Consider the following 24,340-nt stretch of genomic DNA (forward strand, 5'->3'; position numbering starts at 1 on the left):
CACGGTTAAGGCGAAGAATGAACTGAAGGTCAGGGTAATCTTCGATTGATGGTTTATAGGTCCCGCGGTTGTTGACGGAGATCAACAAAGGACAGGGAATTCCTTGACAGTAGCCGAATTGGCGGGCGACATAATTGGGGCAATAGGCTTCAATGCTGCTACGATTATATTCCAAACCGGCGATAAGGTTTCGTGACTTTAGAGAACTGCCCCAGTATTGTCCCCCTAGTTTCACCCATGGATCGGCCTTAGCTTCATCTGTATTTTCACAATCCCAGGCGACGAAGAACCATGAAGGGAGATACTTCAAGTTGAGGAGTGGGCAGAACAACGCCGAAGCCCTGACTGAGTTGGTAAAAACTTCCAACACGTCCAACACGTGAGGCAGGCGAGTACCAGCGGCGATTAATTGGTAACCGCAAAGTTCGGCTTTGATCTGAGGGCCGACTTCGAAGAGCTCAGGGAAGTATAGGGCCAGCCACAATTGCAACACCCATAGGGGCCCACTTGGGCATTGAAAGGTTCTCTTTTCGCCGTGAGGGGCGATTTCATTCAGGCTTCGGTACAGATGGGCAAGCATGAACTCCCCAATGTTGCATTTTCGCCCTTCAGCAAGAGCAGCGGCCAGGGTGAAGCAGTCTGTGGTCACTCTGAAGGAGGAGGTACAGAGGACGAACTTGGCTATGAAGAAGGCGAGGAAGGCAATGTGTTCCTTCACCTCGGGCTTGTAATGTTCTTCGCCCATGAACAGTTTTATGAAGGGGCCGTAGCTTCGTTGAGCCTTTGTCAGTTTGAATGGGGGCAGTTCAGCGTCAAGATTGGGCGATATACGCTCGCCGATGATTGGAACGTTGAGAATGGCCGCCATGTCCAATAGAGTGACTGTCATCATGCCGAACTTGAAACAGAAGCAATGAACGGCGGTCGACCAAAAGAGAGAGGCACCCATAATATAGTGCTTCGCTATCGGCCTGCTTGCTTTGCATAGGTTGATCATGTCGTAGAGACCTATGTCCTTCCATAGTTGGCCGAAGTGGGGTTTTAGTCTGGTGACCCATTCTTGGTATCCCTTGTGTTCGGTCGGCCAGTTTCGGAACATGGTGTTTACCCAGATAGACGATTGATGGGGGAGTGAAAAGCGAGGTGGTACTTCTTCATGGAACGGGGTAGCAATGTCGCACAGATGGCTGGGCGAGACAAGAATTGGACCGACGCATTCTTGATTGTCATTAGTTTTTATTATTACCTGAAAGTCGGTATTTGGAGCTGCAGCACGGATCTCAGTAATCTTATCGGTCACTTGGGAGGCGATGGTATCGTTGGGGGCAGCCATGATAACTGTAAATGAAAACTTCTCAGATTGGGCGAATGATTAAAAGAGGCGAATCAGAGACGAAAGAAGCTAGGGCGAAAACTTACCAGAAGAGACTTGGTGAATTACTCGAGGTTGCTGAGGAGAGAGAAAGCTTGATAAATGCAGAGAGAGTAGGTGAGTGATGAAGTGAGACGGTATTTTTGTTAAATGATAAAATCAGAGGAAGCCGAAAGGTCGTGGGGCCAAGATGTGACATCATGGATGACAGCTGGAGACAACGTGGCATGAAGGGGGTACCGAAGGGTCAATAGATGCGCACCCCTTTAGAATTTCTCTGCAATGATTTGGGCCTCAGGGATGGGCCTGGAAGTATCAAAGGGAAGATTAAGTGAAGAACAAGCCCGAAAATAAATGTTTCAAGCTTGTTGGGGGCATTGTTTACACCGGCCCAAATAATTATTGGATAGGAGCTTCATGTGGGCTTACAAGGGATTCGGGCCCAACGAAAAGTCTTTTAATTATTGCTTTTTCTTCTTATTAGGAATTTGTAACTCATTAGGAGTGTTTTATCTTTTAGAATTTTAGTCCTAATTGAATTAGGAGTCTTAGTTATGAGGAGCTATAAATAGTTCAGAGCTTCATTATTTTTGTATCAACAAATCAATCAATCAAAAACCAAGCCCAGTGCTTTTATCCCGCAATCTCCGGATTGTTTTAATTTAGGAGTAGTTTTCGGTATTAATCTCGCCTGAGTCCGTGACTCCCAGATTATTACTTCTTAAATCACGTGGTTAAGTGTCTTTAACCAAACAAGCCCTGTGAATATCTGCATAGGTTCGTTAAAGTATCAAACCTCAAACCGATCCCGATTATAAATTCAAAGATTCGAGTCCGGAATATTTCCAGGCGAACAAAACCATATTAGTTAACTAATAGGTAATTGCTCATAGTTAAGGGATTACTAAAAAAATTTAAAATTAACATGGTAAGGGTTTAATTTTTTTTATTAAAAATGATAACAATTTTGAAATATAAATAAATCACTTAAAATCATCTAAAATAACATTATTCTTCTTAAATTAGAAATATGACAAAATTAACTTCACTTTGGAAGATTACGGCATGTTTTTTTGTTATGCCCCCGGTTTCCACATCTGCTACATGTATTTTTTTCCTTTCTCTCATGACATGGCTTCAATCTTTGTTTCTTCGGTCGTCCTGCTGGAATTTTTCCTATTGGCGGAAGAACGTCGGTATATTCCATGTCTTCTGCGTCATCCCAATCGCTTTGGCTAGGCATTGGAAAAACAATAGCCTCATATATTTTCACTAAATTTTCTTTTTTGAAAAATTCTGCACAATATTGATAGGGATCCATGTGGTATTTGCAAAACACTGCAACTGCATGTGTACAAGGTAGCTCATCTTTTTGGAATCTACAACAACTGCATGTCCTCTCAATGAGTTCTACTATTGAAGTCTTTGTGCCATCTTCCACACTGTATATACATGTTACTGATGGAATAACCTGTATCATTTTAATTACATTTTTAGTTAACTAGAAAATTACTAAAAGTATTCTACAAGTTAAATGTATAAATATATTTGAAATAACATCTGATGTTACCTTCATTCTTCTAGCTAGTGAATAGTTTTCCCTAAGTGCTTCTTCTGCTTTATTTGTCAGTTTTGTCATAGTATAAGAAGCTATGTTTCTATTTTTGTAGCTCCACTCTTGAACTAATACCCTCAAATATTCCAGAAGTGTTGCAACTGGTAATTCCCTTGCTGATTTGATTGCTGCATTAAAAGACTCAGCAATATTTGATGTCATTGTCCAGTACCTGATAAAACTCCAATGATTAGTATTAAAAAACTAAATTAATGGTTAACTGTAAGTAATCTTATAGTGAATTATAGGTTAACTATAAACATCTTATTATTTATTTAGCAAAATAAAATATCGTAATCAATTTTTGTACCTGTTTTCAGTTGAATATCATCGTTAATATGCATCATTCAGATTAGTACACTAATAGTTCACTTGAAAAAAAAATGTCATTTAATATTATCGTTAATATGCATCATTCAGGTTAACAATTGCACGCAAGTTCATTAACATTTTTTTCTTCAATATACATGTAATTCACTACTTATAACTCAAATTTTAAGCTGATGAACTATTATATCGTTGGTTTTGAATCACTAATGTTTTCGAATCATCACTGATTCGAATAATTAGTAAACACCTAATTCACCATCTATAATAGATAATTTCAGCATAATATATATGAAATTTTTTGTTTTAATTCAAGAAACCACTTACCCGTTTGAAAGGCTGATTTTATGAAGGTCTTCTTCTGCTTGAAATTTATTTTTTGTCAAGTTTTCGACTTTTTGATTTTCTTCTTTTGCTTGAATCTCCGTTTTCTGTGGTCTTTTATTAGCAATTAAGGATTTTAATAGATTTATTTGTATCATATCAGGATCTTTTCCATAACTGTTGCTATAATTAAGCATTACAAAAGATTCACCATCTTTCCTTTCTCACATATCCACCGTATTTGTTATATTAACTAATCTATTTGTGTAATTTATAAACTAATAATTAATGTTGTCAATTTTTTTTTTGTCAACCGTAAATTTCATAATAAGTTTGCCTATGTTGGGTACTTATTAATTTTTCTCTTGATATTTTCACTCTTTTAAGGACGTTTTTTATATGATTTGCCAAGTTGTTGGTAATTTTTGACCCACTTTTACGAACTTGGATGTATTTGATATTCCGTGCCATGTTTAGGGGTGAATTGATCACTTGTTCCGTTAAAATTGCAAGAAATTATTATGGAAAAATAGAAAAATTAAGCTGAGCGTGAAATTGAAAGAGAAGTATGACGAACAACTAAAGTGCAGACTCTAGAGGCTATATCCTGTCAGTGTCATCAGCTCATGCAGTATCATCGATTCATAAATGCCCCGCTCTGTTGTAGTTAGGTAATTCTATTTCCTCACCAGTAAGTTATCTGTGGGATTAATTCTGGTCCACATAACACAATAACAACGCCATAGCCATGAACAGATGAACACTCTCCGTTAGTAAAATCCACCATCGCACACATCAGAAAAATTAACCCAAGAAGCCATGAATTTGTCACTCTCAAAGCTCTATCTCATCGTTTACAATTCTCTTCAAGCTCTTGGATGGGCAATTGCTCTCTTCAAGATTCTGACTAGTGTTATTTCAACACACTCAATATCTGAAGCTTATGCTTCTGCTGGACAACTTATCAGTTAAGTGTTTTTTTTAAACTTTGTACTTTTTGTTTTTTGGAATTGGACTGTCTTGCAAAATATTATATTATATTTGTTTTGTTTGAATTGTTGTTTAGGTTTGTTGCAAATCCTTGCATTTTTGGAAGTGATTCATGGAGCTCTAGGTAGGTTTGTTTATGATTTTATATGTTCAATTGGTAACAAAAACAAAATGATAATGTACTATGTTAACTTTGATATGGTTTGATTTCTTGAAAATGTAAGGTATTGTTCCGAGCGGAGTGTTATTCCCTTTTATGCAATGGGGAGGAAGAACCCATTTTGTTTTCATTGTTCGTAATATTGTCGAGGTTTGATTACATCTTTCTCTCTTCTTAAATTGTTTCATTTCATTTCTGCAAATAGGCACATTCATGTTTGATGAATTGACTTTATTTTCTATGGTTAATGAATTTAAATCAAAATGAACTAGAAATATGGAGCTGAGCCTGATACTGTATATCCGTATTTCAGACTCAATTAGTGGTGCTATATTAACTATAGATTTGAATTCGTAATTGTGTTAGTGCACAATGCTTTCTAAAGCTTACATTGCTGTAATGATTCCCTAACTTGTTGCAGGTTCAGGACTTGTCATCAGTTTTTATAACGTTTCTTGCTTGGAGCATGTCTGAGGTCGGTTTGTCAAAGCTTGTATCTTCTTTAAATTTGAGAATTTATTGGTATATTTCATATCTGCAGGGAGCTGGATGATTGTGATGTGCAGACTACAATCATGCCTTATTTCATGAGCTTATAATGCCATGTATCAAGTCCTTTTATGAAAGAATACATGCTATGTTGCATGACAAACTTCTTGAATTCAATGTTTCAGCGTTTCGTTTATGTTCCCAAAAATATTGTTTCACAATTTCCTGTTTTGGTGTTTCCCGTGTCAGTGTATCCGTTTCCATATACTGCTGAATAACTAGATCAAATTGAATGAGCTTTCTACAAACATGTTTACATACATTAAGTTTTGCATTACACTGTCTTTTGATTCTATACAAGCTTGGGGAAGGATAGTGAGAGGCTAGATAAACTAACATGCTAAATATGTAATCATAATTAATTTTGCTTGTTTTGTGGTTAATGTGATGCTGGTTGTCCACGAGAAAGCTCCATTAGAAAATAGGATGGTAGGTGGTGTAAATGTTGTTTATTTGATCACTTAGAAAAGAAGCATTGGTTGTGCTTGAAGGTGTTCTTAATCATTTAAATTTCCATGTTTAGATGATTCAGCAGCCTTTTCCCTCTGTTTTCACCTTTTAGCACACATAATATTGTTGATCTAATCAAAATAAATGCACCAAGAAAACATAACCTCAATCCGCTGCTCGAAGTAGTTTCATTTACTTTTACACTTCTCCTTTTTCTAAGTTCCTTATTTTAACTTCTATGTTTTTTTCTTCAGTTGCTAGAATACGTTGTATCTGATTTTTATCCTTGCTTTTGTTTCCTGTTTCATTTCTTTGCTTTAAACTCTTGAGATGAGGTCCAGAAGATGATTTAGGCATGATTTAAATGCAGGTGATTAGGTATCCACATTATGCTTTGAACATTATTGGAATCTGCCCATCTTGGATCAATTACCTCAGGTTTATGTCTCTTTGTATATTTATTTAATATTTACTGTCTAAAAATCCTGTCTGCACACAAAAAGTTTCGAACAAATGTAGGGAGGCGCATATAAATGGGCAGAATTTATATAAATAAGCTAAATTTCTTTTGACTTATGCCTTGTTTCCAGGTATACAGCATTCATTGTTCTATATCCTATAGGACTTGCTCCTGGTGAAAGTGAGTTCAAGATTCATTAGCACCTATTCACCACTAAAACCTCAAATTTCTTTTTTTTGTTCGTCTTTCATGAGTTTCAAACTGATCAGTCACCATTCTGCAGTGTGGCTCATGTACCAAGCACTTCCATTCGTAAAGAAGAAGAGTCTCTACGCTAATCTGTTTTCCGCCCTCCCATTCAACTATTATGACTTTCTCTGGGTATGTCTGACTGCTTATTGCTTGCTTGTCATTTTCTAATCCTACCCATACTCGGAGAGGGGGATATTTTCTAACATAAATTTGCTGTGACACTCATTTAGTTGCTTCGAATCTAGTTGTTTTTGTTTTTGTTTTTCATTTTGATCATTTGAAAATCTTTGATTCAGGTCGTGCTTGTATGCTACCCCTTCCTCTGGCTCAAACTTTACCTGCATTTGTTAAAGCAACGGAAGTCGAAATTGGGTAAACACCGAGAGATAAAGAAGAAGAATTGAACATTTTGAGTTCTTTCAGCTTTTATATATGAATGTTTCAGAAACCAATTAATCTCATGTGCAGAATTCCAAGATTTTTGATTGAGCATGAAAGATGCTTTAACAAAACCATTGCATTTAATATACATTGTTTAGACTTTTAGACGAGGATCATGTCACAGGCTGATGACCTTCTTTTGAAGGTTGTCTTTTCATAGAATTAGTGCGATGCGGAACTATGGTGATTGCTGGAGTTCAAACGGGGAGCTACCTACGCCTACCCTGGAGTTCTTGGTAAGAGAGCTGCCTATATTTAATGGCTTAGAATTCTCTGATTATCTTTACTAATAAGCTGAAACAATCATATATATATATAATACCAGTCTTGGATTAGACTTACTATATACCTATTAAAAATAAACTGCCAGCTAAGGTTATTGCTAGATTGTTCCTTTTCTCCTGGAATAGACTTACTGCAGAATATAACATGAATTAACTTGAAAAATTTACTAAAAATACCACTTTTTTAAAATGACTTTCTTTTTTACCATGCTTTTATAAAGACTTTTTTTTATGCCAGATTTCTTATTTTTCTTTACTTTTATACCATATTTTATTTTGTCTTTTTAGGGAAAAAATATAAGCTAAGCGGCTAAATTTTTCCTCTTTCCATCGATATTTTTTCTTCCTCACTCGCAGCAGAGAACAAATTCTTCTACCTTTTTCAGATTTTTGTTCTTCAAACATTTCCGTGCTACACACGTAAGAGGGGGAGGAAGACTTGAATCTTAAGTCTAGATTATTAAAAAATGGTGTCTTTTTCGGTTCAATTCGTACAACCGGCTGTTGAGGCTTGACCCGAGTGGCTAGACTCTCCAGGTGCATTCTTCATGTCTCAGTTTCTGAGTCTCAGTGTAGAAATTCAATCTTTTTCATAAAAAAATTGCACTACCGTATTAAAAACCGAACCGACTTGTTTTAGTTCGGCTTGAAATATTTAATATCTTTTAAAATTTGATGGTTTGTTTCGATTTTAAATTACAGTTAGGTTCGTTTGGATCAAATGCACGTCCCTAGACCCTCGCTACATAGGTGATTGAGAATGTGGTTTCGGTTCGAATATATCAACCGAAACAAAGTAGACAATACTTCAATGATTGAAGAGAAAGAAGTAAAATTCACAGGATTTAACAATTAACAAGAAACAGAACCAGATACAAACAATACCACAACACCAAATGCAACAGTTCAAACAAAACAGAACCCACCCACCAACTTTTCAACCTTCTCCCATTTCATATAATTATTTCAAATATTTCTTAAAAATCTGCAGATGGAAGCGGTTCATGTGTGCTTGGGCTCATGAAGAAGGTCTCGTAAACAATGGCTGCAATACCGGCACCGATAAATGGCCCGAGCCAGTAGACCCAGTGGTTGTCCCATGTCCAGCTGACTACTGCTGGTCCGAAAGACACTGCTGGGTTCATGGAACCACCATCAAATGCACCACCAGCCAAGATGTTGGCAGCAACAATGAAACCAATTGCTAGAGGTGCAATGATACCAATGTTGCCCTTCTTTGGGTCAACCGCGGTTGCATACACAGTGTAGACCAAACCGAAAGTCATCACAATCTCGAAAACGACTGCATTCCATGTTCCAACACCAGATGACAGTGCAAAGGCAGGTGTTTCCTGATCACAGAATACAAAAGAAGTTAGATTTGAAGCCCTTTTTATAATCAAAACATATTAAATATACTTAAGATTAGGAATGTGCATCGTTCGGTTTGGTTCAACAAAATCTCAAACCATCTATTAGTGATAGAATGAATAGTGGTTTAAGAACATGACCGGCTGGTTCTAGCTATCCGGTTTAACTCATCCAAAGAAATGGAAATTTCCTCCAGCTGGATTGGAATGGAAGAACCGGACTAAACCGGATGTTGGATCATGAACCATACAGGCTAAATCCATTTGTTTTACAATTTTACTCCACCAGTTCATATGGTGGTTGAACCAGGCTGCTGGTTCAGCCACCAATTCGGTTTTTAAAACACTGAAATGAACCACACCGAATATTCATATAAAATATCAGTTAGATTAACTAAAATTTGAATTTTTATTGGTTCAATTTGGTTCATATAAGTTTTTTTTTTCAAATTTACTTCAAATGAATAGTGGTAGAAACTAAATCAATATCAAAAACCAAACAAATCAATCATTTTTTTTACAATTTTAACCAAGCCCAAATGCTTATTGGTCCGGTCTAGATCGGTTTTTTGCTCAACTCTAACTAATACTATTGTTTGGTTGACAGGGTAATACATTACAAAAAGTGCTTACCATTCCAGTGGAGAACCTAAGAAGCAAGCAAGCAACAACTGATCCGAACAACTGGGCAATCCAGTAAAGAATACTTCTGATGAATGAAATGTGGCCACCAACAAAGGCACCAAAAGTAACAGCAGGGTTTACGTGCCCGCCGGAAATGTTAGCCCCTACGGAAACAGCAACGAACAGAGCAAATCCGTGCGCCAGGGACGCTGCTACTAGACCGGACGGTGTCGCTGCACCGCCGCTGCTCAGTTTGTCTGCAGAAAACATTCATCTTTATGGTTAGATCACAAAAACTTTTACCATTGAACAAATAACATGTACAATGTTTAGAACTATATTGTCTCAAAACTGAAAGATATATTATAAATATAGGACAAAATGATTTTTAATATCCACTATTTTGACACTTTAGGTAGATAAATATCCTTAAAAAATAATTTAGATAGTCTGATCTGTCAATTTTACATATTCGGGTAATTATATTCGAACAACAATTCAATCAAAGTTATGAAATTTCTCTTTTTTAATCGGACCAATCAAGTAAATACACATAAACAATTAACATCGGATCTCTTGATATAATTATTCTAATTTATAAAATTGACGGACTGCCCAATTGTTTTAAATACAGTCAGTCATAACAATTAACGTTATGATATATAATTTTTTTTTGACTTAATATAATTTTTCGAAGTTTCCTAATCGTTTTTCAGAAAATAAAAAATTTAGTAAGTTTCAATGCAATATAAATGCCGAAGAATTGAGAACAGAAAAGGTGTCGTAAAATAAGACATTGAAGGTAAGTTCTTACTGAATGCCATGCCGGAACCTTCGCCGGCGAAAACGAAAATGAGCATGGAGAAAAACTCAGCAAAAGCTGCTTTCAAGGCATCAGGCTGACTAGCCTCAGCCGGGGATCCAAATGCAATCCTACTGATTGGCATATTTTTAATTCTGTTATCTAAAATAAAAATTATAATTTAGCTTAGAGCTCTAAAACCTAATCCAAGCTACTCAGCTTCTTGGTAATAAAGCTTAATTGATAGAGAGTTATATATATATACAGGTGGAGTTTTTCTAGTGCAATGAAAGTGTAATCAAACGATCCGATTATAGCTCGATTTCAAAAAGAACAAAAAGAACAAGTCTTTGTTTTGTAATAATATAAAATGCCACCGTTTTATCATTGTTGTGCCACGTGTATGGCTGATGTTACTTAGACGGACCAATCAGAAGGATGGGAATTTTACCAGTCATCAGACCGACCAAATGTGGTGGCGAAAATGGGGCCCGGTGAGTTGGTTTTTTGCTTTACCGACTATAAGATTTGTTTATACTTATGGTGATGTGGACAAATTGATTGTTTGTTAGTGGTGGTCGGGCTATTTCAGTTTTTGGCAATAATCAAGATTAACTATAATGATTTACGATTTTTTTACTAGTTAAAATGGCGTTAAAAAGTAAAAAAAAACTTTTATTTTTAAAAAATATATTCAAACTTTTGAAAGTTATTTATATTCTAATTTGATCAATTTATCCAATTTTCAAAATAGATTTAATATTTTTAAAAATTAATTTATTTTAATTATGCGACATTTCAATTTGCCATTTTTTTTAATTAAAACACATTTAATTGACACACATATATATAATTGAATTAATTTTTAAAAATTGGATAAATTTTTGCAAATTAATTAAATTATAATTGATTTACATTTTTTTTATAATTAAATAAACTTTTACCATTGAACCTTTTTTATTGGTAGTTTGGTACTATAAGTTAATGATATAATCATATAAATATATTACTAATTGAGGGGCTGTTTGGTTCAGCTGTTTCTTATAGCTGATAGCTGTTAGCTATTAACTGTTGGCTGGTAGCTGATAGCTGATAGACCATACGTGTTTGGTGAGATTTGATTAACTGTTGCTGTTTATATATAAAATGACCCTAAAGGACATAATTTTTATTTTTATTTATTAATTTATAAATATATTATATTATATAATATTCAATAAAAATATTAAAAATTATTTTTTTTATAAAAAGGAACGTTTAGTTTAACTTATTAAAATATATTTTTTGATAAAATTATGATTTATTTTAAAAAATAATTAAGTTATTGTTTTTTTAATATAAATAAATAATATTAGAAAATGTAAAAATTATTAAAGTATTTTAAAATAATTTAAATAAATATATATATATATATATATTAAAAAACAATATATCATAATAGGGGTAGTTTTGTCTAAATAAATAAAAATATTTAAAAAGCTATCAACTGTTGGCAAAAAGCTCCAAAATGGAGTTTTTTAAAAAGCAGCTGTTGGAGGTTTAAAAAGCTCTAAAAAGCTTTTAGAAAATTCTCACCAAACACTTTAATGAAGTTTTTTGAAAAGCTCCACCAAAAAGTTGAACCAAACACCCACTAAATATGATAGGTGCTATTGAATGAACAAAGGGTTTATTGTTTTCAAATTTTGAATATTAATGATAAAAAAATGAGGAAGTGGGTTTTAATTAGTGGAGATCATGACCAGGTGTTGATATCAGCACTTGATCAGCTGTATAAAAAACACTTATGTAAGAAAAATAATATTAATGACTATGATATTCATAAAAGAATAATCCATTTTCAGGTGTTTAAACTACATCCGTTTTATTTATCTGGTTTTTAAACTTTTTTTTATTTTTATCTGGTCTTTCAATTAAGCGAAAATGCAGTTTTAAATCTCTGGATGATAAAAATGACGTTGTTTCGTTATTTTTGAAAATGCAAATTCATACCCTAAACGGCGTCGTTTTTGCTAATTCGGACTGGAACATGGTGTTTTGTTAAGTTAAAGGATTAGATAAGAACAAAAAATAGCTTAAGGACCAGATAAACAAAACAGGTATAGTTTAAGGATCTGAAAATGAATTTTTTCATTCATAAACTATAATTATCCATTCACATAATTAAAACTCCCTCCGTCTCATTTAAGAAGGGACATATCCTTTTTACACATAAATTAAAAAAATATTAATTACTTTTGGTTTTTCTTATTTTACCCTTATTAATTATTGTCTTATAGTTTGTGTGTAAAGTATTAGCTTTAATTATAGAAAGATAAAATAGGGATATAAGAGAGAATTTCTTATAAAATGGCACAAAAACTATAATTTGTTCTTATGTGACACAAAAAAAAGATTTATTTTTTCTTAAACGGGACGGAGGAAGTAGGCTTTATTACACGAAACACGGTAAAAAATTTAATTGATCTCAAACTTACGATGGTGATTTTGCTTTTTGATTTGTATGTTTTGTTCTTTTCTTTTCTGATTTATATACTTTTTTTTTCATAAATATGTTTATCTAATTTTTTATGGTTTGATTTTGCAGCAAACATATTTAGTTTCATTCAACAATCAACCGCAGGTATGCTTCCTCCTGCCAGCTGCCGATGATCTACTGCCTCCTGCCAGCCGCCGTTCAATTGTCACCAAATCAGGCCTCCAATCCCCTACTCATCCGTCGCGGCTGTCTTTGAGCCTGCATCACCTCAAGATATTCTGATACGTTTTTCTGGTTTATTACTCTTTCAACTTCATGGCTCTAGTTTTCATTTTTTTTAATCTCCATGTGCAGATCTCTGCTGCCGAGAGGCGATTGTAATGGCAAGTCTGAAATTGCAAGATTGGGTCAGATCCGCAAATTTCCAAGCTGTAGTGAAGAGATGGCTGTTGTTTTTAAAAAATTGCAGATGTTGTTATTCATTGAAGAGGGAGCAGTTGTTGCCGTGGATTTCCAAGCCGCCGTGAGTCTTGAAGGAGCACCAGTCAGAGATGGATGACCTACTGCCGCCATGATGAACAACAGAGATCAGATCCGCATATTAACGAAGAAAATGTTTTTGATTTGTAATTCTATGACCGATTTTGTTGTTGGTTAACCAATAATTTTAGATTTGAAAAAGCACGATGTAAGTTTTTTCTAATGGTAGCCGTTACGATGGTGAAGGCGGAGGAGTTAACCAATGGTTTACAAATGGTACACCAATAATCTTGTTTTTTCTGACGGTGGCCGTTGTAATGGTTTTCTTGTTAGTTAACCAATGGTTTACTAAGGCGGAGGGATTTACAACAAACAACATTAGTTTAATAGAAATGGAGGTTTACTAATGTTTTACTAAGTACTTTCCAATGTTAGTAAATGCTGGGTTAATCATTGGTAAATTTGTAATAATTTTTATTTTGAATATATGGTTAATAAATTGTTGGTAAAATCACATTGTGTATTTTAAACAAACAACACTTCTAAAAAAAATTATTTTTAGAATACCGTTAGAAAACCGTGAGTAAACCGCTGATAAATTTATAGTTAATTGATTTTTAGTATATCATTAATTATTTTTTAGTAAATTTAAATTGTACATTTAAAACATAAATTATCTTTTATTATACCGTTATTAACCTGTTTGTATACCGCTTGTTAACCAAAATCGTATTGAGATTAAAAAAATTGAGGATAAAAAAAGTCATTTTTGCAAAAGAAATAAAAATTGTATTTTTAAAAAGAAAACCTTGGCGTTTTTGTGGGAATATTTCACTTTTTATAGACATTTATCTAAAGAGGCATAATATATAGTCATTGTTAATTAACATCACATTGTGGGAGGAACCGAACACACGATCTAACAGTTTGCTGAACAACACTTATATTTATGGATAAGTTCATCATAAAATCCTTAACTTTTATTTTAGGGTTAATTACATATAAAATCACCTTTACAAGAATTCTCAAAAATAACGCAACCTTTAAAACGTGTCAATTCAGGGCATCACCTTTCGTTTCTTTTCAAAAACAACATGGGCACGTTTTTAGATAAAATTTTGCTGACTTGAACATCCGATGGGAGAGCCATGTGTCATGCCACGTCAGCAAAAATGCCACTAAAATGTTCATATGTTGTTTTTGAAAAGAAATGAAATGTGATGCCCTGAATTGCCACATTTTAAAGATCGTGCTATTTTTGCAATTTCGTATGACGGTGGTGATTTTATATATAATTAACCCTTTATTTTACTTAATTTTTAACAAAAAATTAAAATTAAGCAGTCATTTGACTATTTATTTGATATGTATATGGTCTGGACAAAATTTTGTCCAAAGAACGTTGTTGTTTTGATTGACATGAAACACAACATTTCATGCCAAAAAGACCACGAATATATAAATAAATGCTTAACGAATTTTTTTAGATTATATAAAATATTTGTTAATTTTTTTAATTATATAAAATATTTGTTAAGGATTAACAAAAATAAATGCTAATAATATAAAGAATTTAGGATTTATTTAGCCTTGTTTAATTAATCTGATCTCATATATTTATCAAATTAGATGAGACAAAAGACGAAATGAGTTGTTAAGGTTAATAGAAAATTAAGTAGGTAATATGGGGAAATGGTGGACCTAAGCATTATGATTAGAAATAAATAAGAGAAGAGTAGCAATTATAGGACCGACCATGTTCTATCACTAATCATATGTTATAAAAAAAATTCACAATCATACAAGTAGGGGTGTCAAAATGGGTTGGCGGGTCGTGTTCGTGTCGTGTCGACCCACTCTGGTGACATGATTAGGGTCAACACGAACACGACCCATTTAACTAATCGTTTCAATATTTCCAACCCTAACACGACACGAATTTTAAACGAGTGACACGACACGACACGATTAACACGTTAAGATAAATGGGTAACACGATTAACACAATTACACGGCTAACACGACACGACTAACACGACCCACTTAACATTTAAGAATTTTTTAAATCATATAAAGATAATTTTAACCTCAAATTTATCAATTAATTTTCAAACTGTGAAATTTAATATAATTAATTTATTTTTATATTAATCTAATTTTTTTTAATGAAGATTGAATGAGAAAATATTAATCTAATTAATTTAGTAATTTTATTATATATCTTTTATGATTATAACTATTTTATTTTTATATTATTATAAATAATAGAATTTATAAACGGGTTAGGTGGGTTAGATGGGTTCGCGAGTCAACCCGTGACACCACCCATTTATTTCGTGTCATAAACGGGTTGACACGTTTTCAACACGAACCCGCTAAACTTCAACCCGGATTCGCCAAACTTACGGGTTAGACGAATCGTGTTATCGTGTCATGACCCATTTTGACACCCCTACATACAAGTCATAACATTGATCCAAATGTTTTTTTGCTAATCTTAATTTTAATAATTTATTTTTTTGAATATTATCTTTGTTTTGGAATATATTTATTGTTTATAAAGAGAATGTATGACATCTTTCCCTCTTCTTCTATGCTGTCTATTTCCTAATACTATCTACTATGTGTTCGTTAATCATGGACGGCTAAGTGGACTGCCAAAGAAAATACTTTTGACATTTCTTCAAATAATTGTATTAAATTAAAGATTTTAGTTTATTCTATCATTTTAATATGAACTTTTGTAATTTAAAATTCTGAGCAATTGCTTTATATAAAACTTTAAACATTATACTAATATTTATAACCGTACAGGGACAAATCTAGTTAAGGCTAGAGTAAATAAGAGCCCAAGTTACCGCAAAAAAATCGAGGGTTGGAGGTTAAAGCGATGGAGGTGTCCCGTAGATGGACGAAAAAAGTCGAAGGTCAGAGGCATTCCAGCAATGGCTAGACGAAAAATAAAAATTTAGAGATTTTAGGAAGCCAAATGAAAGTTGAGAGATATGATAAACTAAAACCGTATATTTTAGGGACCCAAAGTAAGTTTTACCTTAATTCCTTTATCAAATTATTACTGATTCGTTATTAGATCGTCTTAATTTTATAATGAAATACTATATAAAGTCCCCCATCGTCGATCGAACAGTCGATAAATCCATCGCTAAAATATAATTTAGCGACGATTTAGCGACGGACTTAAAATTCGTCGCTAAATCCTAAAAAAAATATTGGCGGACGAACCCCGCCAGTTTTTTACACTTTTAAATCCGTCGCTAAAAGTAAGACATTTAGCGACAGAATATTACATCTGTTACTAGAAGCTTACTTTTAGCGATGGATTGTGAAATCCGTCGCTAAAAGTATATTTTTATTAAAATAATTATTAATTAAAAATAATTATTTATTAAAAAATAATTATTAATTAAAAATAATTATTTGTTAAAAAAATAATTATTTTTTAAAAATAACTATTTATTAAAAAAATTATTTATTGAAAAAAAATTATTTATTAAAAATAATTATATTAGAATGCGGGAGTAAAGTGTAAAAGTAATAATTTAATTAGAAATTAAAACATTATTTATTAATTATTTATATAAAAATTATTAGTATAAAAATTTATTATTTTATAATATGAGAGTAATTTGCGAGAGTAACGTTTTGTTAGTTTGATTTATATTTAAATATAATATATAATATATATATAGATATATAGTAAGAATCTGAGTTGGTTAAGATAGAATTACACACGGGGAACTACAGGGTTAAAAAGGATTGGGGTGGAGCAATATGAAGGATGGGTGGAAAGTTGGGAAATTTGCGAGAATTACGGGTGGGTGACAGTGTGTGGTGTATAGCGGGTGGGTTGGCGACTGTGGGCGACTAATTAAATAATATTTCATTTTACGATTTTAATTAAAAGATTAATTTTTTTAATTTTTAAAAATTAGTGACGGATTTAAATCCGTCGCTAATTTTTTAAAAATCCGTCTCAAAATTTTTCATTCTGTCGTTGTTTAGTTTTGCGACCAGAAATGTTGCGATGGATGTTGTGACGGACCTTGTCCGTCGTTAATCCGTCGCTAAACAAGTTTAGTGACGGAATTCAGCCATTTAACAACGGATAAATGACTGTTTTCTTGGAGTGAAGCTCACAAACAAACTTGTGTTAGTAGGTAAACGAAAAAATACAAACATGAACCAAAACTAGGTGGTTTATTTATTTTTACAACTATGTAATATTTGTTTAATTTCAACGTATTAAAAGAATATTTTATATTTTAATTTAAATATGATTAGCTATGCTAACTTTTTGTCAAGTCTTTATATGAGCCGATTCATGAATTTGTATCGAGCTCCTATACGAACTCCTCCATAAACTCTTAATCATGCTCGTTCACAAAAAATGAAACGAACTGTTCGTGAATATAAATAGTCAAACACCACTATGTTCATGTTTGATTCGTTTAAATTAATAAACATAAAATCAAGTTCGAACTCGATTTAATTATAATACGAACGAACATAAATCGAGCTCTTATCCGGTTCATTTACATCCCTATCCATATTCTTGGGTCATCGACATATTTGTTTTTTTCACTGCTCTTGTTAGAGGTGTGCAAAATACAAATTAAATTAATTTCAAATTAAAATTACTGAAAAAATAATTTTTCTATTTAATTGGATTTTAAATAAATAAAAGAATTATATAATTAAAAAAACTGAATCTAACTGAACTGAAAAATCAATCAAGCCAACTAATATAATTTAATTTAAAATGTTTAATTTTTATAAAATTTATTTAGTTTGATTAAACATTAATTAATGAGAAAATTAGGTATTTATCTAAAATAAAAAAATAATAGGAAATCTTACTCCAACACAGAAAGATACCAAAAATACTTTAAAATTTTGGCTTTTTTATTTTTTTACTCTCCATATTTAAATATTTATATTTTTACTCTAATATATAGCACATGCAATCTGACACCTTCTCCCCCTCTCTCTCAATACATACCTGACGTTTGTTTTTTCAATATTTTATTTTGTTTACTTTTTTACTATTCTTTATTTCTTCATACTTTAAATTAACAAATATGCAGGTTATAAATTACCAATAAATAAAATATTTTCTTTTTATTTATTTTAGTATTATCAAATATTTTATAATTTAAAAATATATAATACTATTTAAATATTTTATTATTTTAATAGCATATTCAAAAATTATATGAACTAAATAAAAAATCACAGTATCACATTATCATATGATTATCATTGTATCACCTTATCATATGATTATCACAGCTTTTTCTTAGCATGTAATTATCAGTTTATCATATTGCATTTTCATCTTATTATCATGTCATTACCAGTATCGTATATAGCAGATTATTATATGATAATGTGATGATACTGCTGGATAATATAAGACAAAATCACATTATCACCTTATCATATGATTATCACTGTATCATCTTATCATATGATTATCACAACTTCACCTTAGCATGTGATTATCAGTGTATCATATTGCATTGACATCTTATTATCATGTCATTATCAATATCGTATGTAGCAGATTTTTATATGATAATGTGATGATATTGCTGGATAATATTAGACAAAATTACAATATCATATTATTATATAATTATCACAGTATTACATTGTCATATGATTATCATAGTTTCACCTTATCATATAATTATCAATGTATCATATTGCATTGTCATCTTATTATCAATTCTATTATTAGTATCGTATGTAGCAGATTATTATCATTTTATTATCATAATTTTTCTGTAAATTGTTTTCATGCAGGTATCATATTATCATACCATTATCATTTTATTATCAATAAAAACCTTATCATACTATTATATTCACATTATCATAATTTTTATGTATTATTTTCCACATATATATATATATTATATTATCATACTATTATCATAGTTTTATTATTTAATTATCATCTGGTTATCACTGATATTATGAATCTTTTTGTAATTATATTTTCACGTACGTTATCATCCATATATCATAACCTTATCATACTTCATTATCATCTAGTTATCATACTGCAATGTTATATGATAATGTTACAATAACAGCCTAACTCCGATGAATACTGCATTGTATTCAGCGGTCAATTACACCTTTCTAATTATTGCTCAAGAATCTGTGTTTTTGTTTTAATAAAATAGCTGTTGTAAAAGATCTGTTTTTCTGATGGGGAAGACAGCAGTTTATAGCTGATAGAAAACTGAAGCGGTCAAAATAAATAAATCAAAACGTTTTCCTTTAATAAATGAGATAGTCAAATCGTGGGAGAAAAATCAGGGATTGTGTTTTATTCAAAAATAAAACCGTTACAAAAAGATTTCAGAAATAAAAAATTTATTAAGTGCTAAAACCAGACCAGGCAGGCCGGACGGCGCGCGCGCGTGCGGTAAATCGGGTAGGATGTAACTCCTAACCCGTTCACAAAACTGGGTACCCCTTGGGGCCCAAACCCAAGTGTGAGAGATCAACCTTATAAGCTCAATTAAATGAGCTCTCCTAAGCAATTTGGGATTTCCACAATACTCTCTTTACTCTCACTTAACACTTTTCTTTTCCTTATCTTTTCAAATTCAATTTTTGTACCAACAGAAACAAATCGCTAAAATCAAATATGAAAGGACGGTGAAATGACGGCAGAACGACGAAGAAGAAAAGAATAAAAATAGAGAAAAAAAATTAAAAAAGAAAAAAATATAGCAAAGAAAAAATCAAAGAAAAAAAAAGAGAGAAAAAAGAGAGAAAGAAGGAGAAAAAGAAAGAAAAATAACAGGTGTCACATAAAATAAAATATATATAATTAGAGTAAAATAATAATGTGTAGGTATAATTATAATATAAACATATTTTAGAGTAAAAAAATAAATCTATCAAAAGGATGAGATATTTTTTTTGTTTTTCTTTTATTAAAGTAGAAAATTATATTACTCAAAAAAAAGTATTTTTTCAGATTTTATCTTGATTAATTCGGTTGGGTTTAAGGGAATACAAACTTTAATAAATAAATTAAAAACTTATTCACGTTTCAGTCTTCTATTTGTAAAGGGTGGATTTGAGGTATTATCTTTATGGACTGTTGTACTGAAGGAAGCCCATTAAATTTAGACCCAGGCAGTGCTTTAAAAAGAGGAAATGATATGCTCTATTCCATTTTTTATAATCTTTGCAAACATACCTTCTTAAGATATAAGATATCAAGCGTGCGCTTTTCCTAATTTTAATTTTCATTTCTATTCCTTTCTTTTATATTGTTTTGTATCATTCTCTTTTTCATTTTCTTTCTTGACCAACTGTGCTTCTCTTTTTCATTTTATTCTTTGTAACTATAATTTCTTTTTCTTCAATTTTTTTTGAAGATAAAAAAATAATACATATTATAAAAGTATTTGTTATTTTATTTTTTTATTTAACTTTTTAATATTAATTTTCTTTATAAAAATATCTATATTTTATTATTTATTTTACTTATATAAAAAATTATACAATAATTCAGAATTTTGTTATCAAATATAAATTACAATTTTGTCTTTTTCATATTTTATATTTTTTGTACATTTGGTTTAGAGATATTAATTTACATAAGATTTATGCAAAATTTGTTCCAATATTACTTTTTAAAACAAAAAGAGATTTTAAGTGTAATATTTTGAATAAAGAATATTTTATGTAATTTCAAAATTCTTTTTAATTATAATTATATATATATATATATATAACAATGTCGTTCTTTTTTTTTAATAAATGGTGATTATATCAGCTCCACCACAAGATGCGATATGCAAAAAATAAAACGAACGCTAAAACCTCAAAAGAAGTCTAAGCATCGGAATATATCGTTACAATCATAAATAAAATGAGGGCTGTAATATTTATAGTGAATTACAGTTGCATTCTGGTTACTTTTTTTATATATTTGTAGGATTTTTTCAACAAACTAATTAATTTTCGTAAATATGATATGCATAAAAAGTACTTTGTGCAATTTGAATATATTTTCAGTTCTTTATAGATAATAGAGTTGTATTTTTTTTATTATGTGGTGTGAAATTATTTTCACTTGATATTTGATATTCTTACTTTTTTTATGTTGCTCTTTGGTTGTTTGTATGTTGCTCTTTGATTGCTTTGTAGTTGCTCTTTGGTAACTTTTCAGTTGATTATGTATTTTTTAATAAACAATTGATTTTTTTTATAAATATAATGTATAAAATACACTTTGTACAGTTTGAAAATTCATTAGGATTATTTATCTATGACCGAGTTTTTTCTTTTGTTTTTATAATTTTTGATAAGACAAATTAAATAACCAAATAAGTATATTTGAATTCATTTGAAAAATTAATCAATACATTACTTTTATCTATTATACAACATAGTGTACTTATTAGCTTTTACTAAAGTTAAATAAAAATAAACAACCAACGAACTATAGTTCAAATTGTATAAGCACTAGACAGTAAACTGTCAAAATCGTGAGTTCAATTTCTCTCACATGCGCTCCTCCTCCCTCAATTATCAAAAAAAAAAAAAAAAAAAAAAAGAAAAAACTATTGAATAATTTTATTTAATAATATTTACCAAAATCAAATTATACAAAAAATATTCAAATATTAAATTTTAGTAAGAATAATTTTAAAAAAAATATTTAATTACTTTTATATTATATACATAAAAAGATAAATATTTTTATTTATAATTTTTTATATGCAAACGCTAATATTTAAATTTTTGGTTTGATACAAATATCTGTATTGGTGTTCGCCTGGAAATATTCCGGACTCGAATCTTTGAATTTATAATCGGGATCGGTTTGAGGTTTGATGCTTTAACGAACCTATGTAGATATTCGCAGGGCTTGTTTGGTTAAAAACACTTAACCACGTGATTTAAAGAGTAATAATCTGGGAGTTATGAACTCAGGCGAGATTAATACCGAAAACTACTCCTAAATTAAAACAATCCGGAGATTGCGAGATAAAAAGCACTGGGCTTGGTTTTTGATTGATTGATTTGTTGATACAAAAATAATGAAGCTCTGAGCTATTTATAGCTCCTCACAATCAAGACTCCTAATCCAACTAAGACTAAAACTCTAATAGAGAATCACTCCTAATGAGCTACAAATTCCTATAAAATAGAAAAAGCAATAATAAACAGGCTTTTCGTTGGGCCTGAATCCCTGATAAGCCCACATGAAGTTCTATCCGGTAATTTCCTGGGCCGGTGTAAACAATGCCCCCAACAAGCTTGAAACAATTATTTTGGGCTTGTTCTTTTCCTTCCCCCCTGGTACTACTTGGCCCAGCAATAAGGCCCAAAACTCTGAGGAGAAAATCTAAAGGGGTGCGCATCTATTAACTCTTCGGTACCCCCTTCGTGCCACGTCATCGCCAACTGTCCTCCACGATGCCACGTCCTGGTCCCATGACCTCTCCGCTTCCTCTGATTTTGTCTTTTAAGAAAAACACCATCTCATTTCATCACTTACCTACTCTCTCTGCATTTATCAAGTTTTCTCTCTCCTCAGCAACCTCGAGTAATTCACCAAGTCTTTTCTGGTAAGTTTTCGCCCTAGCCTCTCTTGACTTTGATTCGCCTCTTTTAATCATTCGCCTAACTGAGGTATCTCCGTTCTCTACAGTTACCATGGCTGCCCCCAACGATACCATCGCCTCCCAAGTGACCGATAAGATTACCGAGATCCGTACTGCAGCTCCGAATACAGACTTTCAGGTAATAATAAAAACTAGTGACAATCAAGAATGCGTCGGTCCAATTCTTGTTTCGCCCAGCCATCTGTGCGACATTGCTACCCCATTTCATGAAGAAGTACCACCTCGTTTTTCGCTCCCTCACCAATCATCTGTCTGGGTAAACACCATGTTCCAAAACTGGCCGACTGAACACAAAGGGTACCAAGAATGGGTCACCAGACTAAAACCTCACTTCGGCCAACTATGGAAAGATATCGGCATTTATAACATGATCAACCTCTGTAAGGCAAGCAGGCCGATAGCAAAGCACTACATCATGGGCGCTTCTCTCTTCTGGTCAACTGCCGTCCATTGCTTCTGTTTCAAGTTCGGCATGATGACGATCACTCTACTGGACATGGCGGCCATCCTCAATATCCCAATCATCGGCGAACGTATATCGCCCAATCTAGACGCCGAAGTGCCCCCATTCAAACTGACAAAGGCTCAACGAAGCTACGGCCCCTTCATTAAACTGTTCATGGGCGAAGAATATTACAAGCCCGATGTTAAGGAACACATTGCCTTCCTTGCCTTCTTCATAGCCAAGTTCGTCCTCTGCACTTCCTCCTTCAGAGTGACTATAGACTGTTTCACCCTGGCCGCTACTCTTGCTGAAGGGCGAAAATGCAACCTTGGGGAATTCATGCTCGCCCATCTGTACCGAAGCCTTAATGAGATCGCCCCTCATGGTGACAAGAGGATCTTTCAATGCCCAAGCGGGCCCCTGTGGGTGTTGCAATTGTGGCTTGCCTTGTACTTCCCTGAACTATTTGAGTTCGGCCCTCAGATCAAGGCCGAACTTTGCGGCTACCAATTAATCGCCGCTGGTACTCGCCTGCCTCACGTGCTGGATGTGTTGGAGGTTTTCACCAACTCCGTTAGAGCTTCGGAACTGTTTTGCCCGATTCTCAACCTGAAATATCTCCCTTCATGGCTTTTCGTCGCCTGGGATTGTGAAGATACAGATGAGGCTAAAGCCGATCCGTGGCTAAAGCAAGGGGGCCAATATTGGGGCAGTTCTCTGAAGTCCCGAAATCTTATCGCCGGCTTAGAATATAATCGTAGTAGCATCGAAGCCTATTGCCCTAACTACGTCGCCCGTCAATTCGGCTATTGTCAAGGAATTCCCTGTCCTTTGTTGATCTCCGTCAACAATCGCGGACCTATAAACCTTCAATCGAAGATTACCCTGACCTTCAATTTATTCTTCGCCTTAACAGGGCTTATCTTCCCCCTATTTCTGAAATATCTCGCCCTTCTATTTCCCCTTCCTGTACCTCCGAATATGAAAGCTGGTGGGCTTCAGTTATCGAGTCTTTCTTCGACCTCTCGCCCAAAGAAATACTAAGTCTTCATAATTTTCAATTACCTCCTTTATCTCGAAACCCTACTCATGCCGATCTGTTTCTTTTGCAGGCACCAAAACGCCCCCAATATGAAGGTAATCTCTTTCACCTTTTTGAAATAGCTAAATTTGAGCGTTTTTATAAGTTTAAATACGACCCACTAGATCGCCCTGGCATGAACCTTAGGATGC

At 32.7% G+C, this 24,340-nt stretch overlaps 2 protein-coding genes across 2 annotated transcripts; one reads left to right on the forward strand and one right to left on the reverse strand.

Moving 5' to 3' along the window:
- Positions 1–4,181: 4,181 nt before the first annotated feature.
- Positions 4,182–7,045, forward strand: LOC126665534 (uncharacterized). Its single transcript, XM_050358357.2, has 8 exons — positions 4,182–4,605; positions 4,705–4,752; positions 4,853–4,938; positions 5,210–5,263; positions 6,158–6,225; positions 6,378–6,427; positions 6,531–6,628; positions 6,796–7,045. The coding sequence occupies exons 1-8, from the start codon at positions 4,458–4,460 to the stop codon at positions 6,901–6,903; spliced, it is 660 nt and encodes a 219-aa protein (XP_050214314.1). The 5' UTR covers positions 4,182–4,457; the 3' UTR covers positions 6,904–7,045.
- A 994-nt stretch (positions 7,046–8,039) lies between these two features.
- On the reverse strand, positions 8,040–10,256 carry LOC126665532 (aquaporin TIP1-3-like). The gene is made up of 3 exons (XM_050358354.2): positions 10,033–10,256; positions 9,228–9,475; positions 8,040–8,576 (listed from the first exon to the last, which is right to left on the reverse strand). The coding sequence occupies exons 1-3, from the start codon at positions 10,163–10,165 to the stop codon at positions 8,202–8,204; spliced, it is 756 nt and encodes a 251-aa protein (XP_050214311.1). The 5' UTR covers positions 10,166–10,256; the 3' UTR covers positions 8,040–8,201.
- Between the last annotated feature and the right edge of the window lie 14,084 nt (positions 10,257–24,340).

Source organism: Mercurialis annua, linkage group LG1-X, assembly GCF_937616625.2.
Source record: "Mercurialis annua linkage group LG1-X, ddMerAnnu1.2, whole genome shotgun sequence".
NCBI lineage: Eukaryota > Viridiplantae > Streptophyta > Magnoliopsida > Malpighiales > Euphorbiaceae > Mercurialis > Mercurialis annua.